At 41.5% G+C, this 18189-nt stretch overlaps 1 protein-coding gene and 1 long non-coding RNA gene across 3 annotated transcripts in view; one reads left to right on the top strand and one right to left on the bottom strand.

Annotated features, from left to right (window-relative positions):
• Positions 1-7518, bottom strand: part of LOC134345436 (uncharacterized) — a 28805-nt gene extending 21287 nt beyond the window's left edge. Inside the window, exons 1-3 of the long non-coding RNA XR_010017698.1 lie at positions 7105-7518; positions 5852-5959; positions 4781-4927 (exon numbers count right to left, since the gene is read on the bottom strand). This is a non-coding gene — a long non-coding RNA (uncharacterized LOC134345436). The remainder of the gene's footprint in view (positions 1-4780; positions 4928-5851; positions 5960-7104) is intronic.
• A 2-nt stretch (positions 7519-7520) lies between these two features.
• On the top strand, positions 7521-17680 carry wdr53 (WD repeat domain 53). 2 transcript variants are annotated; one of them, XM_063046080.1, is made up of 3 exons: positions 7521-7656; positions 8892-9370; positions 16309-17680. In XM_063046080.1, the coding sequence occupies exons 2-3, from the start codon at positions 8897-8899 to the stop codon at positions 16927-16929; spliced, it is 1095 nt and encodes a 364-aa protein (XP_062902150.1). In that variant the 5' UTR covers positions 7521-7656; positions 8892-8896; the 3' UTR covers positions 16930-17680. The 2 variants fall into 2 exon arrangements, with proteins under 2 accessions (XP_062902150.1, XP_062902149.1); XM_063046079.1 differs by lacking the exon at positions 7521-7656 and adding an exon at positions 7799-8099.
• Positions 17681-18189: the final 509 nt, after the last annotated feature.

The raw sequence follows: 18189 nt of genomic DNA, 5'->3' as shown, positions 1-18189 counted from the left end.
CAAACCATACTTGCCAGATCCTTTCTGATACCATGAAAATTGGACTTTCTCCAATTCAGAATCTCTACCCGAGAAGCAGACCTATCCTTCTCCATAATTATCTCAAAACTCATGACATTACGATCACTAGATGCAAAGTATTCTCCTACAAAAACCTCTGTCACCTGCCCTGTCTCATTCCCTAATAGAGATCAAGTTTCACATTCTCCCTAGTTGGGACCTCTAAGGATGGAAGTCCAAGTCAATATGTGAAAAATTAAAATCCCCTCCTTTCACAACCTTATGTTTCTTGCAATAGCCCGTGATCACTCTACACATTTGCTCCTCTAGATCCCATGGACTGGTGGGTGATCTATGATATACTCCCATTAACATGGTCATACCTTTCTTATTCCTCAGTTCCACTCAGTAGACGAGCTTGCCAGTCTGTCCAATCTGAGTAGTGCTGTAATAATGGGCCAAAACGTCGACGTACTTTTTTCCATAGATGCCACCAGGCCTGCTGAATTCCTCCAGCATTTTGTGTGTGTTGCTCGGATTTCCAGCATCTGCAGATTTTCTCTTGTTTCTAGTTTAAAGGTAGATGCCTTTCTATTACACCAAGTTGCTAGCAACCAAATGAAATTCAGAGCTATTACAATTCTTTCCATATTTGGAAGTATTTCCTGGGTACAATACACTGGTACGGTTGTACACTCATTTTAAACTAAGATTTGACCATTTACTGGACATAACAGTTAGTGGCAAGGAAAACACCAAGATTAACTATTTAATGTATTTGTTAAAGATACTTAAACTAGTTGCTAAGATTTTTCCAAGGCCCCAAAATTGTATTGCACTGCCTAAGCACTTAATTTACACTTTGTATATTTTAGAAGAAATTTAAGTTACAGCAGAACCAAAAATGTAACTATTATTATGTAAAATCCTGAAAAGGAAGCATCAAATAAGAATAATATCATTTCTGCTCAATCTAATATATATGCAGTTAGTCAAAATGACCAAAGATCATTTGAACTTGAAGTTATTTATTATCACAAAATGACTCAAGTTTATGTTTAACCAGAGGAAGCAAATAAATGATGAAAGTCTTTCTCCATTTATGGCAGAACTGACGAAATTGTCCAAACAACAGGAATTCTGCAGATGCTGGAAATTCAAGCAACACACATCAAAGTTGCTGGTGAACACAGCAGGCCAAGCAGCATCTGTAGGAAGAGGTGCAGTCCACGTTTCAGGCCGAGACCCTTCGTCAGGACTAACTGAAGGAAGAGTGAGTAAGGGATTTGAAAGTTGGAGGGGGAGGGGGAGATCCAAAATAATAGGAGAAGACAGGAGGGGGAGGGATACAGGAGGGGGAGGGATAGAGCCAAGAGCTGGACAGGTGATAGGCAAAAGGGGATACGAGAGGATCATGGGACAGGAGGTCCGGGAAGAAAGACAAGGGGGGGGGGACCCAGAGGATGGGCAAGAGGTATATTCAGAGGGACAGAGGGAGAAAAAGGAGAGTGAGAGAAAGAATGTGTGCATAAAAATGAGTAACAGATGGGGTACGAGGGGGAGGTGGGGCCTTAGCGGAAGTTAGAGAAGTCGATGTTCATGCCATCAGGTTGGAGGCTACCCAGACCTCTGAACATCGACTTCTCTAACTTCCGCTACGGCCCCACCTCCCCGTCGTACCCCATCTGTTACTTATTTTTATGCACACATTCTTTCTCTCACTCTCCTTTTTCTCCCTCTGTCCCTCTGAATATACCTCTTGCCCATCCTCTGGGTCCCCCCCCCCCCCGTCTTTCTTCCCGGACCTCCTGTCCCATGATCCTCTCGTATCCCCTTTTGCCTATCACCTGTCCAGCTCTCGGCTCCATCCCTCCCCCTCCTGTCTTCTCCTATCATTTTGCATCTCCCCCCCCCCCCAGCTTTCAAATCCCTTACTCACTCTTCCTTCAGTTAGTCCTGACGAAGGGTCTCAGCCTGAAACGTCGACTGCACCTCTTCCTACAGAAATTGTCCAAAGCATGTATTTTCAAACAACAATAAAAGAGAATACTTTGCGTATGACTTGAGAAATATATTAAAGCAAAGGAAACTTTGAACCCAGCTCTCTTAAACTTGCATTTGGGATGCCACCAAAACTAACACCACTGAAGAAAGTAAGGCTACACAACCATACTGATGGTGTTGTAACAATAATGATCTAAGCCAATGTTTCTTCCAGCCTAACTTCAGTAAACCCACAAATTCAAACTAAAGGCTGAGGTGGAAAAGGCTACTTGAATGTAAACCAGTGTTAGAATGATGGAAGTCACACATAATAAAGGTGAAGATTCAGAACAAATACTTCCCTATTAAAAGAAGGATCTCCCAGTTTTATTCACCCAAAGGTGTCAAGGAATGTAGAAGGTAGAACTAAGCAAAAAAAATGATAGTTGTATAAATCAGTAGGTATTGTTAGATTGGAACAGGGAGAAGAAAATAAATGACCTATATGTAGAATTGTGAGATAATTAATTCTGCAAGCAAGCAAAGGAACAATACATATCATGAATTGATATCGAGAAAGACAGGAGAACTTCCTGGTGGCCAAACAATTCTGACTCCCAGTCTGACATGTCAGTCCATGGGCTCCTCTTGTGCCATAATGAGGCCACTGTCAGGGTGGAGGAGCAACACTTTATATTTCATCTGGGTAGCCTGCACCTTGATGGCATGATTATTAATTTCTCCTTCCGGTTAAAAAAAATCCCCTCCCCCTCCGATATTCTTCTATTCCCCACTCTAGCCTCTTATCTCTTCTCATCTGCCTATCACCTGCCCCTGGGTCCTTTCCTCTTTCCCTTTCTCCTATGGTCCATTCTTCTCTCCTATCAGAGGGATTGAATTTAAGAGCTGGGAGATTATGCTGCAACTATATAGGATACTGGTGCGGCTGCATCTGGAGTGCTGCGTGCAGTTCTGGTCTCCTTACTTGAGGAAGAATATACTGGCTTTGGAGGTGGGGCAGAGGAGGTTCACCAGTTGATTCCAGAGATGAGGAGGTTAGACTATAGGGAGAGATTGAGTCACCTGGGACTGTACTCGATGGAATTCAGAAGGATGAGAGGAGATCTTAAAGAAACATAGTGTTATGAAAGGGATATATAAGATAGAGGCAGGAGAGTTGTTTCTACTGGTAGGTGAGACTAGAACTAGGGGACACAGCCTCAAGATTCCGGGAAGTAAATTTAGTACGGAAATGAGGAGGAACTGCTTTTCCCAAAGAGTGGAATTCTCTGTCCAATGAAGCACTGGAGACTACATCAATAAATATATTTAAGGCAAGGTCGGATAGATTTTTTGCATAGTAGGGGAATTAAGCATTATGGGGAAAAGGCAGGTAGGTGGAGATGAGCCATGATCTTATTGAACAGCAGAGCAGGCTCAACACACCAGATGGCCTGCTCCTGCTCCGATTTCTTATGTTCTTATTTATGTGTGGTTCATCTGTAGATTTCGTCCTTACCTTCATAAGTTATCGTGTGCTATGTATGTAGTGTGTACTACACCTGGTTCGAAGAAGTGTTGTCTCATTTCTAGACTTGTCTCTAGATTTGCAACAACCTTCAGTCAGAAGTGCCAAGGTAATGATCCAGCTCGGCCTCCTCCAGAAGTTCCCAGCATCCTAGATATCAGTATGCAGCCAATCCCATTCACTCCACGTGATATCAAGAAATGGCTGAAAGCACTAGATACTGCGAAGGCTATAGGCTCAGAAAAAATCTCGGCAATAAGACTTGTGCTCCAGAACTTGTTGCACCACTAGCCAAGCTGTTCCAGTACAGCTACAACACCAGCATCGACCCAGCAATATGGAAAATTGCCCAGGTATGTCCTGTACACAAGAAATAGGACAAGTCCAACCCAATTACCACCCTATCAGCCTACTGTCAGTCATCAGCAAAGTAATGGAAGGGTCATCAACAGTACAATCACTCAGCACCTACTCGGCAATAACCCGCTTACCAATGTCCAGTTTGGGTTCCGTCGAGGCCACTCAGCTCCTGACCCCATCACCTCCTTGGTCCAAACATGGACCAAAGAGCTAAATACCAGAGGTGAGGTGAGAGTGATAGCCCTCGATATCAAGGCCGCATTTGAGCGAGTATGGCATCAAGGTGTCCTTGCTAAAATGGAGTCAATGGGAATTAGGGGGAAAACCCTCCGCTGGTTGGAATCATAGCTGACACAAATCAAGATGGTTGTGGTAGTTGGAGGTCAACCATCTCATCCTCAGGACATCATTGCAGGAGTTCCTCAGGGAAGTAACCTCGGACCAACCATCTTCAGCTGTTTCATCAATGACCTTCCATCATAAGGTCAGAAGTGGAGATGTTCGCAGACGACTGCACAATGTTCTGCACCATTTGTGACTCCTCAGATAGTGAAATAGTTCATACCCAAATGCAGCAGGACTGGATAATATTCAGGCTTGGGCTGACAAGTGGCAAGTAATATTCGAGCCATGCAAGTGCCAGGCAATGACCATCTCCAACAAGAGAGGCTCTAACCATCATCTCTTGACGTTCAGTGGCATCACCGTCACTGAATCCCCTACAATCAACATCCTGGGGGTTACCATTGATAGGAAACAGGAATGGTCTAGCCACATAAACATTGTGGCTACCAGAGCAGGTCAAAGACTAGGAATGCTATGGTGTTTAACTCACCTCCAGACTCCCCAAAGCCAGGCCGCCATCTACAAGGCTCTGGTCTGGAATGTAATGGAATACTTGTCACTCACCTGGATGAATTCAACTCCATCAACACTCAAGAAGCTCGACACCATCCACTACAAGGCAGTCCACTTGATTGGTACGCCTTTCACAAGCATCCAATCCCTCTACCATCTTCCTAAGGCAGCACCTTCCAGGCCCACGACCACCACCATCTAGAAGGAGAAGAACAGCAGATAATTGGGAACACCACCACTTGGAGATCCCCCTCCAAGTCAGTCATCATCCTGACTTGGAAACATACCTCTGTTACTTAATTGTCTCTGGGTCAAAATCATGGAATTCTCTCCCTATCAGCACTGTGGGTGTACCTACACCTCAGGGACTGCAGCAGATCAAGAAGGCAGCTCATCACCACCTTCTCAAGGGCAACTATGGATGGGCAATAAATGCTGACTTAGCTGGTGACGTCCACATCCCATAAATGAATAATTTTTTTAAAATATACATTAGTTATATACATTATATACATGTATATAGTTAAATGACAATAAACCACTTGACTTGATGTAATCTATGTATTATAAAGTCAAATTAACTCTGAATTTTCCAGGTCAAATCATAGCAGTCAAGAAATTCAATAAGCCACATTTGCATCCTTCAAGCTAGGGAGAGACAGGGTGGCACCATTATCAGACTGTGACCAGTAAGGTACTGAAGGGACTTGTCTTTCTCAGTTTTCTGATTGTTGAGATTGTGAGTAAAGAGGAAAATGTAAAGAGGCTTCAGGAGTATATAGACAAGCTATGTCAAAGGGACAGAATTAGATGGCGTATAATGTGGAAAAATATGATAGGCATAAGCAGTATTATTTTAAATAATGACAAACTGAGAGATGTCAATGATTATGTATTCGGAGATACAGCGCGGAATCGATCCTATCCTGCGAGCTGCGCTGCCAGCGACCCATCAATTTTAACCCGAGCCTGATCACGTGACAATTTACCAATTAACCAAAGGGACCTAGGTACACATAATAACAATTAAGAAGGCAAAAAGTGTGCTGGCCTTATGTGAGGATATGAGTATGGGGCAAACAGATCTTACTGTAATTACACAGTGCCTTGTTAACACCATACCTGGAATGTTATGTCCAATTATAGTGTCTTTATCTAAATACGGATATATTTGCCATAGAAGAGGTGAGATAAAGCTTCATCTGACTGGTTCCTTGTATGGTAGATTTGCTGTATACAGAGAAATTGAGTCAATTTGGCCTTTATTCTCCAGGTAAGCGAATTTTAAAAAAAAAACCCTGCAGATACTGGATATAAAAACGTTAAAATAGTGTTACATACTCAGCAGGCCAGACCACACCTGTGGGGGAAAAAACAGAGCTAACGTTTCACATCAAAGGCCCTTCCCAGAGACAAAGCCGGACCTGTTGAGTCTTTCCCAGATTTTTTGTTACTTCAGTATTCTCCAGAGCCTACATGAATGAGCAGGATGTCTGAAACCCATAGAATGCTTGATAGTTGGCTGCTGGGGGGCTCGTTCCCCTGCTGATGAGACTAGAACCTGGGTTCACAGTCCCTGAATTAAAGAAGGTTAGCTGAGACCTGGGATGCAGAAACAAAAAACTCTTCAGGACATGGAGAATTTTTGGAATTTTCGAACCAGGGAACTGTGAATGCTCAGCTCACTCAAACATAGATCAGCAGATTTGTGGATATTAAGGGATAGATTACAGGATTAGTGCAGGAAATTGGAGCCGATTTAGAAAGCCAGCCAGTCTTCTGACGAATGGCAGATCAGATTCAAAGTGACAGATGGTCTATTCCTGTTCCATATTCTTATGTTCTCTATTTAGTACCAATTTTGAATCACATTTTGCCTGTGTATATTCACAGAACATTTTCAGGAGAAATTGGCAACTTCACAGTCGCGATATGGAAGATCTTCGTGAATAAAATACTTAATTGATTTATCAGTCTTCCTCAGCAATGAGAGACTAATACAACACCGCAATCTTCTGCAGATATAGAACGCAGATGCTGAAATGTGAGGCAACAAACAATATGCTGGGAGATCTTAGCTAGTCAGCTATGCACTTTCTGTATAACACACTCTATGATCACTATAATTAACAGTCAACTTTTCAGTGGAGACTCTTCACTCTCAATCTCCTCAGCCCATCTGTTGTGTATTTAATATTTGAATATTGTAAATATATTTCTCGATTAAGCATTCTTTCTTGCTTCTATAATGCATTGCGAGTTATATGTAAACGTACACGTCGTATGTGTGAGACTCGCTGAAAGTGAAAACGAAGTTTACACGTATCTCTCAGCTCCCTTGTTTTATCTTTAGATTATTTTTTGTTTTGACTTACAAAACATAATAGCACCCACAACACCATTTTACTTCCCCGCCCTAATCGGAGTATCCACTCTCTTCATGTTACTAAAATTTCCCATTCTCATTCTCCACATCTTCCATTGATATTACCAGGAACGAATAAAGTCCGTGTTCTAGTGAAAAGCTTTGCTCTTTCCCCATACCCTTTGCAAAGTTCTGTTCGTGCAGTTCCCACTACTGGGTGACTGCATCTCAGATTCCAATACCAGGGAAATAGAGCATCTCCAAATCTTACACCTGGCAAAACGTGGTTAACATTCCTGGCTGGACTGGATTAATAGCCGGTAACTTTCCGTATAATTATTTTTACGGTAGAATTTTAAGGGGATAGAGGACAAAACTAGGAGCTGAACCACCAACATCAAACTGCAGCTCCACTCGAGGTGGGAGGAGGCCAGGCGTAGGGGTGCGCGTGCACCCGCACGTCGGCGTGAAGACGTCAGGATCGCGTACGCCGCCCGGCGCCGGGCAGCTGGGAACGCGTGACGCAAAGCTTGACGTATTCCCGGGGGCGGAATAAGCGGAGGTGAGGAAAGAGTCGTTCGATGGAGCAGCACGACCGGTGGGGGTGGGGAGGGAGAGGACACAGCGGCTGGTATGGGTGGGGGAGCAAATTGAGGATGATGTTAATATGATATATATGGATGTGTTGTAAGGTGAGGCAGTTGTGGATGATGGCTTTGGTAACGTAACTGAGGAATCAAGTGGGCGTTTAAAATGGCTCTGAAAGCAATGATGGTGTAATAAAAGGAAACCATTTGCTTCAGATTATAAACAAAAGAAAATCTGCAGATGCTGGATATCCAAGCAAAACACACAAAATGCTGGAGGAGCTCAGCAGGTTGGGCAGCATCTATGCTGTATCATAGATGCTGCTTGGCCTCCTGAGTTCCTCCAACATTCTGTGTGTCTTGCTTCAGGTTATTCTGAGCCAGACAAAGTTGAGAAGAATACGTCCCACATCCAAAGGTAACTGTACACGATTCCAGGTGAAAATCAGCCAACTTTTATCAGTTTGGAAACACCATGTTTTTTTTTTGACAGAGTTGCAGTTTGTTCTGAAGGGGAAATAGATTTATTTAAGGATAGATGTTACTCGGCTGAAATAATTCCATGCTGCACCATTTATTGTTCGATGTAGACAGGAAAAAAACTTCTTATGGGTATCAGGCTCATTATTCATTGGCCCAGAGCTCAGAGGCACAACACATCATCCATAGATCAGATCTCTTAGTCCTTGTTTGATCCAGATTCAAGGGATCAAATGGGTGGGTGAGGCTGGTGAACACTGGCTTGAGAGAGGGAACATTGAGAAGGTTGATTGGAGTGGATGGGAGGAAGTTGGCGAGTGGATGAAGTGAAGGGAAGCAAGCAGTAGAGGGTTGTGGAGGTAAGCTTTTAACTGTGGGGTTGAGAGAAGGAGCTGGATGGGGTTTGGTGGAGATAGGGGAATGGAAAGATTGAGTGAGAAAGGTAAAAACAAAGGAATGAGAACAGTGGAGGTGGGAATGGAGTCTAAGATAGAGAAAGAATGAAGAGGGGCTGTGATTGTAGAGATTTTTAAGTGATGGAATGAAGGAATTGGGTTGTGTGAGCAGAGAAGAAAGGTGCTGGTAATAATGAGCAAGAACATTGTGTTATTGTGAATTAACCATATGGCAGGTTACCCCTCTGCCATCACCAATTATCCTTAATGTTATTGAACAGTTAATGTGGGGGAAACTGTGGTACTATGTTATTTTGGCCTTTTTTTTAAAATAGATATTATGGCCACTAAGTGGACAGCAGGGAATTCTCCAGTGCTATGCCTGGATGTCAACCGTGAAGGTCTTGTGGCATCAGGAGCTGAGGAAGGATCCTTTGCAGTCTGGAATATCGAAGGTTCTACCGTTGGCCATCTGAATCTAGAGGGCGACGATGTCACTTGTATATCATTCTCACACACATGTGAAAACGTAGTCTATGCATCTCATGGTGAAGCAATAAGTGCATTAGATATTCGATCTCTCAAGGAGCCCATTGAGTGCTTCCGTGTGAATGAGGATGAAATAAATTGCATTTCTCTAAATGAAACAGACAGTTATCTTGCAGCTGCAGATGATTCTGGATCAATTAAGATCATAGACATGGCTAGCAAGCAAGTCACCCGCAGTCTACAAAAACACTCAAATATTTGTTCCTGTGTAACTTTTCGACCTCAGCGGCCACAGAGTCTGCTTTCCTGTGGTTTAGATATGCAGGTATGTATGGTATTGTTTTGTGCATTGTAACATAATTGAGTATCAAAGGGAATCAGGAGGTGCCTAAAATAGCTCTATAAGCAATGGTGCTGTAATAAGATGAAATTATTTACTTAAGATTATTTAGGGTCAAACAAAGTTGAGAAGAATATGACCTGCATCCAAAGGTAACTATACATGATTCCAGCTGAAAATCAGCCAACTTTTATCAGTTTGGAAGCACCATTGTTTGAGAATATACAGAGTTGCAGTTTGTTCTGAAAGGAAAAAATATCTTTATTTAAGGAGAGATTTTTTCAGCTGAAATAGTTTCATGTTGCAACATTTATTGTTTGATGTATACAGTAAAGAAACTTCTTATGGGTATCAATCTCATTGTTCATTGGCCCTGAGCTGAGAGGCACAACACATCAGCAATAGATCAGACACGAGGAAATCTGCAGATGCGGGAAATTTCAAGCAACACACGTAAAAATTGCTGGCGAATGCAGCAGGCCAGGCAGCATCTATAGGAAGAGGTACAGTTGATGTTTCGGGCTGAGACCCTTCGTCAGGACTAACTGAAAGAAGAGCTAGTGAGAGATTTGAAAGTGGGAGGGGAGGGGAGGGGGAGATCTGATATGATATGAGAAGACAGGAGGGGGAGGGGTGGAGCCAAGAGCTGGACAGGTGATTGGCAAAAGGGATATGAGAGGATCATGGGACAGGAGGCCCAGAGAGAAAGAAAAGGGAGAGGGGGGGAAGCCCAGAGGATGGGCAAGGAGTATAGGGAGAGGGACAGAGGGAGAAAAATAAATAAATAAATAACGGACGGGGTACGAAGGGGAGGTGGGGCATTAATGGAAGTTAGAGAAGTCAATGTTCATGCCATCAGGTTGGAGGCTACCCAGACGGAATATAAGGTGTTGTTCCTCCAACCTGAGTGTGGCTTCATCTTGACAGTAGAGGAAGCCGTGGATAGACATATCAGAATGAAAATGAGACGTGGAATTAAAATGTGTGGCCATTGGGAGATCCTGCTTTCTCTGGCGGACAGAGCGTAGGTGTTCAGCAAAACGATCTCCCAGTCTGCGTCGGGTCTCGCCAATTTATAGAAGGCCACATCGGGAGCACCGGACACAGTATATCACCCCAGCCGACTCACAGATGAAGTGTCGCCTCACCTGGAATGGTGGTAAGGGAGGAAGTGTAAGGGCATGTGTAGCACTTGTTCCGCTTACAAGGATAAGTGCCAAGAGGGAGATCGGTGGGAAGGGATGGGGGGGGACGAATGGACAAGGAAGTCACCTAGGGAGCGATCCTGCGGAAAGCAAGGGGGGGGAGGGAAAGATGTGCTTAGTGGTGGGATCCTGTTGGAGGTGGCGGAAGTTACGGAGAATAATATGTTGGACCCGGAGGCTGGTGGGGTGGGAGGTGAGGACAGGGGGAATGAGGCTTTTCATTCCAGGATGAGGGAGATGTCCTTTTTTAAAGAAAGGGGCTTCCCTTCCTCCACGATCAACTCTGCTCTCAAACGCATCTTGCCCATTTCACGCACATCTGCTCTCACTCCATCCTCCTGCCACCCCACTAGGAATAGGGTTCCCCTTGTCCTCACCTACCATCCCACCAGCCTCCGGGTCCAACATATTATTCTCCATAACTTCCGCCACCTCCAACGTGATCCCACCACTAAGCACATCTTTCCCTCTTCCCCCCCCCCCCACTTTCCGCAGGGATTGCTCCCTACGCGATTCCCTTGTCCATTCGTACCCCCCCATTCGTCCAATCCCTTCCCACTGATCTCCCTCCCGGCACTTATGCTTGTAAGCGGAACAAGTGCTACACATGCCCTTACACTTCCTCCTTTACCACCATTCAGGGCCCCAGACAGTCCTTCCAGGTGAGGCAACACTTCACCTGTGAGTCGGCTGGGGTGATATACTGCGTCCAGTGCTCCCGATGTGGTCTTCTATATATTGGCGAGACCCAACGCAGACTGGGAGATCGTTTTGCTGAACACCTATGCTCTGTCCGCCAGAGAAAGCAGGATCTCCCAGTGGCCACACGTTTTAATTCCCATTCTGACTTGTCTATCCACGGCCTCCTCTACTGTCAAGATGAAGCCACACTCAGGTTGGAGGAACAACACCTTATATTCTGTCTGGGTAGCCTCCAAGCTGATGGCATGAACATTGACTTCTCTAACTTCCGTTAATGCCCCACCTCCCCTACGTACCCCATCTGTTATTTATTTATTTTTTTATTAACTTTTTTCTCTCTCTTTTTCTCCCTCTGTCCCTCTATCTATACTCCTTGCCCATCCTCTGGGCTTCCCCCCCTCCCTTTTTTTCTCCCTAGGCCTCCCGTCCCGTGATCCTCTCATATCCCTTTTGCCAATCAACTTTCCAACTCATAGCTCCATCCCTCCCCCTCCTGCTTTCTCCTATCATTTCAGATCTCCCCCTCCCCCTCCCACTTTCAAATCTCTTACTATCTGTACTTTCAGTTAGTCCTGACAAAGGGTCTCAGCCTGAAACGTCGACTGTACCTCTTCCTAGAGATGCTGCCTGGCCTGCTGCGTTCACCAGCAATAGATCAGATCTTTGATCCAGATTCAAGGAACCAAATGAGAGGTTATTGCTTATGTTTATCCAAGCAGGTTTTTAGAACTAAAATCTACTGTAAACCCTTTACAAGATTCTAACCACATTTAACATAATACCTCTTATGAATTGAATTCCTCTAGAAATACTATAAACCTCAGTTCTTATACATGTTACGGATCCCTTTATGCCTCTACCTCTTTTAGACTTCAATTTACAAGGAGAGTATACAAAGAATGTGTTTGTTAGAAGTTAATCAACTCACTTCAGGGATATTGCCTGCAGAAGTCCTTGAAGCTATGTCATGGCACCAACCAGCTTTATTTTTGCTGCTTCTGCTTGCAGGCCTTTTCATTATCACATCAAAAGTGGAGATGTTCTCTGATGAATGGAAAGTGTTCCATTCTATATCCAGCTCCTCACATGGCACTGGCTTTTGCAATAAGAATATCTCTAATCATCTCCTCCATGCCATCCAATACCATTGATTTCTCTGAGTAACCCATATTCTAATATCCAAAGAGTCACCATTAATTAGAACAGTAACTAGACCAACCCCAGAAGGAGCAGATTATAGCCTCTGTGTTTTGCAGGGCATGACTTGATTCTTAACTCTCTGAGAAGCCTTTTCAACATCTGCAAGCCACAAGCCAGATATGAAATGCTCTATTTACATATAAATGATTGCAGTTCTAATAACATTTATTCATTGCCAAAGCTATCTTTTGCTTGGCAGATAATTGACGACAATGAGCATATTTCCATTCACCAGCACTCATTGGTTACAGCAGGCATCAATATCTAAAATGCACTGCAATATGTCTCCATACTGTACTCTTCAGCACCTCTCAAACCCGTAAAATCTACCATCAGAAAGTACATGGCAACGCCACCCTTTCAAGTAATCCTGACTTGCTGGGGAACATGCTGTTCCTTCATCAGCATTGTGTCTAAATACTGGAACTCTTAGTTACTAATCACTATATGGTTCTTTAAACAAAGGACAAATGGTTCAATGAAGTGACTCATCACCATGATCACAGGAGCAAATCAATGTGGTTAATAAATGCAGATCTTGTAAGGGCAGCCGTGTTTCATGAAGCATTTAAAACAAAACACGTAAAACAATCCAGTAAATAGACCTTTTCCAAAAAGACTTGTATTAGTTGCCAGTCTTGGTGCTAATTTTTTCACTGCCAAGTCCATTCTTTAAAGGCTAAAATCCTAATCCAAGACCTTGAGGAGGTAGGTCTGACTTGGCAGTTAAATATTATAGTAACGGAATGTTACATTTGTCTTTGGTTCAGGTTCTAAACTCATATCATGTAATCGGTCTAGTATACTGGTCAATGTTTCAGCCCACTACCATCCATCCTATTTTCTCTTTCCTGTCATCCAGGACACATTTAAGCACAAGTTACCTTTAAACAAAAGCTTTTGCCTTCCTTACTATATGTGAATATTGATGAGCTATGTACGAAATTTAAACCATGTATATACCTTGGTATTAGGATGTATTTGCTCATCAATAAAACAACCTTTTCAATTTTACTAGTGTTAAAGGGGAGGTATAAAAATGTTTGCTTAATATTTTTCCTGTTGTATATCGGAAGATAATGGTGCTAGAAATCTTGAGGAAATTGATATCTTTGCATTTCTTTGCAATAACCATACAAGTTCTTATTGAGCCTTGCATTGAAGATTATTTCATCACCAAAAGGGTTTCTTAAAGCTAATTACAATTTAAACAAAAAATGAAATTTCCCTGCTCTTTGTGTACACATTAGTAAATACATTTAGTTTTAGCATTGCCGAAGTTGAAGCTGGGAGCTTGGGTCAACATTGTACATGTAAAATGGTAATGTTTATTTGGGCTGCACATTAAGGGGTATTAGACTGATGGAAAGAAATATTTCAATCTGTGCTTTTTAAAATATTGTTACTTGTAAAGTTTTCTTTTCAAAATTATCATACAATCAATTCTGTTTTTGATCAGGTGACATTTATTAAAAATTGGGTTGAATTTAATATTAGTACAGTGGCATGCACAATGTGCAACATTGTACTGTTTGTAAAATGTGGCCAGCCATACATTTTCAAAAGTCAAACTTTTGAAAATATTTAGCTTCAGATTCATATTTGATCTCTGCCGGTGATGTTTTATGTCACCTGAATGTTCAATGTATTATTGTTCAGTGTTTTCAGTATTGGCAAAGAGATGGGAGAGAGAATTTCTGTGGTAAGATGTTAATGGAGTTAATGGTAAAAGAATACCTGAAGGTTTTGGTAAAGCAAAATGATATTTTAAATATAAACTATTATTATCAATCAAAATAGAAAGGCTATTACAGAAACGAGAAAAGTGTGTTATATTTCTACTTTGTAGTGAACTTGTATTACAATGTAACACAAATGGAGGCTATCCAGCCCATCGTTCTCCAAAAATTTGAAAGATCTATCAAATTAGCCCCACGTCCTTCCTTGCCTTTTCCCATTCGCCCTACTAAAGCATACACTCAGTGCCCACTTTAATAGGTACAGGAGTGGAACCCGCTGTGATTTTTGGATTCTGTACCCCATCCACTTTAACGTTCAAAGATGCTGTGCTGCACACCACTGTTGTAATGCTGTTGCCTTTTTGTCGGCTTGAACCAGTCTGGTCATTCTCCTCTAGCCTCTCTCATTATTAAGGTATATTGGCCCAAAGAACTGCCATTTACTGGATTTTTTTGTTTGTTTTCACACCCGTCTCTATAAACTAGAGACTCACGAGTATGAAAATTGCAGTTTCTGAGATACTCAAACCTCCCCGTCTGGCACCAGCAATCATTCCACAGTCAAAGTCACTTACATCATTTTCTTTTCCATTCTGATGTTCGGTCTGAGCAGCAACTGAACCTCTTGACCATGTCTGCATGCACTGAGGTACTGCCAAGTGATTGGTGAATTAAATATTAATGAGCAACTGTGCCTAATAAAGTGGCCACTGAATGTGTGTGTCAATATCATTTTTGAAAGTTCTGGTTGAATCTGATTGCACAATCTTTATAAGCAGTGGTTTAAAAATTACTATGTAATTTCTGATCTTTTGTCAATTACCTCGAATCTGTATGTTCTAGTTGCTATTTTTTACATCATAAACTGCTTCTGATTTACAAAAATATTGAGTAAAAAAGATGATCACTGATCATAACTATTAAATGTTTTATTAGAACTTCTTTCTGAATATTTTAAGGTAATCACATGTAGTAAATCTACTTAAGAACAAACTTTCAAAACTTATTCCATGCTGTTGGACTTGAAAGGTGGTGGTGAACTGCTTTCTTGAATAACTACACACCTTGACATTTGGTTCTACCCACAATGCTGTAGAGTAGGAAGTTTCAGGATTTTGACCCGGCGACGTTAAAAGAATGGGGATGTATTTCCAAGTCAGGATAGCGTGAGGCATAGAGAACAACTTCTAATTGGTGGTATTCCTGTACATTTTCTCCCCTTATCCTTTTAGGTGGTAAATTTTGGATGAGGTTCCTATCAAGTGATCTGCAATATTGAAGCTGCACTCATCAAGGCAAAGGAAGAGTATTCCATCACAATCTTGATTTGAGCATTGCACATGATATAAACGGTTCAAATTAATCAGACAGGCTGCATATCTCACAGTCCAATATATCTGTATAATATTTCTTTAATGAACCTTAAACCTGGGAGACTTGGTACTATAAGATTCTACCACTTTGTTACTAAACTAATTTTAGACTCTGTGCATTGGACATTGGAATCTTTTTAAATTCCATTTTCTTCATTGAATTCCAGACATAAATGCTCCCTAGGAACTGCCTTAAATGGCCGGGTGTGAACCAAATACTGAAAAAGAAGTATTGAACCTAAGCAGATTTTATAACCTGTATTTCTAGATACGACAAGGTTTAGGAATCATATCTGGCTTTTCCCATGTCTCTGTATAGGGTATTACACAATTGCAAAATCTGAACCTATGATGGGAAATTCCAAATTGCAACAGAAAAGGCATTCATCCAGTAATCTATTAACTGTGCTACTTGATAACATCTAAGATAATGCAGACATAAAAATGTCCTGCATTTCTCATACACTTGTAGTAGAGGGGGGAAAAGATGAATATTCAGTTTATGAGAATAATGGGTAAGTGTTAACCAACATATTGTGTTGAAAGTCCTTTCTGCTCGATAAGTTATGAAGCAAAGAAAAAGAATTTCAGGATGTATTGTATACATTTCTCTGAATGTACTTATTGTACTAAATGTACTTATTGAAACCTATTGAAAATCTGCATTTCAACCATTTTGAGTTGATTTTGTTTTCTCTGGGAAGGTTATCCTGTGGAACTTGCAGAAATCTCAACCCATCTGGACTGTGAACCTTCAGGATCTGGCACAAGAGGAAGAAAAAAATGAGCAGATAACTGGGTGCCAGCTTTTTAATCCACCATTGGCTCATTTCACTTCAGTTGCCAGTTGTGGTAATATATTTGCCTGTGGAGCTGAAGATGGCAAAATACGTTTGTTCAGAGTAACAGGAACAAGATTTGAGTTAGAAAATGGATTCCGCGGTCATAGCTTGGGTGTTTCTCAGGTCCATTTTCTGAACTCTGCATCCCATCCTTATTGGTTGATTTCTGGAGGGAATGATGCTAAAGTCCTCTTGTGGGACCTTGGAGAACAAGTCTTGACAGATGACAAACGACCTTCAAAATCATTGAGGCAAAAATCAAAAGTTGGCTTCACTACTAAGAAAGTACGTAAATGTAAAGGAACAGCCAGTGGTGCAAAAGGCAGCCAAAAAAATAAAAGTAATGATGTTTTGCTGAAGCTCAGTGTTGATCATGGAGAAAAAGTGAATTGGATTTCAGCTGTGGATATAAAGGGTTCTGAAACAATGCTCATTGCTGACCAGAGTTGTCAGATATCACTATACCGTCTAAAAGACCTGTAAGTATGCAGTCAGTGAAACTATTTAGATGAAAGTGGCATTGAATTAGTAAAGGATTTTGGAAGAAGCAAATTGGTAGAATTTCATTAAATTCTGAGATAAATGTGAGGGCCACCTGCATGTCTTGTACTTGGATATGAGTACAGAAAATTCATATGACTGTTAGAATAATCAAATAACCTGTTAGCTATAAATATACTTAAATTTTTGTGAAATTCCATATATGAAAACTGTATCCTGTACAGAGAATTTCTCTGAGACTCCCTAAGAGCTAGGAGCCCTTATAAAGAGGTTGGCAGATTTTTATGTGGCTACTTTGCACTAGAAGGAGGCTGTTTTGATTTGAGAATACTGAAGAATATTAACATGGTAACTATGGAGTAAAGAGTTGTTGGCAGTTCTGAGAAAAATCAGCCTACTCGAAATATGTGCATACAGATTTTTACAACGCTGAGAAACATAAAAGTAAATCTGGAAGAATACTGGACTTCAGCAGGATACATTAGGGCTTTCATTTTTGAACTTTGCTGGTATTTGACAATATTTGTGTTTTTAGATTTTTTTTGCATCATTGATCCCAAAAACTGGTTCAGAAGAGATTATTTTCATAACTGAGTTTACAACAGCTGTGTGACTGAAATATTATTTCTTGATAAACCACAATTTAAAATTCCTCAAAGTATTTATCGTGGTTTCAGTCTAAACATGTTTATTAATAAAGCCTGAAATTCAAATAAAACATGGTGAATTCATTTTTTTTCTCTCAAAGGAGAAAAACTGACTTGTTCAGAAGGAAATAGTTTGATTTTTATTTATGAGAAAATGTTGACAAATCTTGTCAGTTTGGTAACAATACCACAAATGACAACAACTTGTACTTCTCTGTGTATACTAATGTGGACATATTGGTAGCTGATGTCAGTGGTTGCTAGGCAACTGACTGCTTCAATACTGGAGTTAAGGGTGACAGTGGGAACTTAAATTGAGTGCTCCTTATTTGCAGGATTTTCCAGAGATTCATGCTCTAGGTAAGAAGATGTATGCCTCAACTCGCCCCGTTGACTTCAAATTTATTTAATCCATTTGTATTTGAATGTTCCTGTCTCAGAAATGTCAAGTCTTCTGAGAATTTGTCCAGCTAAATCAGACTTGGAGAGATATAGCCAGTTGTAATCTCTAGTGGCAAGCCATTGCTTTGGCAGTCCCACATGATATGCCCGTTTGAAAAGCATAGCACATTCAAGATTTCTTAATTTGATTAAG

Source organism: Mobula hypostoma, chromosome 4, assembly GCF_963921235.1.
Source record: "Mobula hypostoma chromosome 4, sMobHyp1.1, whole genome shotgun sequence".
NCBI lineage: Eukaryota > Metazoa > Chordata > Chondrichthyes > Myliobatiformes > Myliobatidae > Mobula > Mobula hypostoma.
The sequence above is the reverse complement of the archived record's forward strand: the minus strand, read 5'-3'. Positions and strand labels throughout refer to the sequence as shown.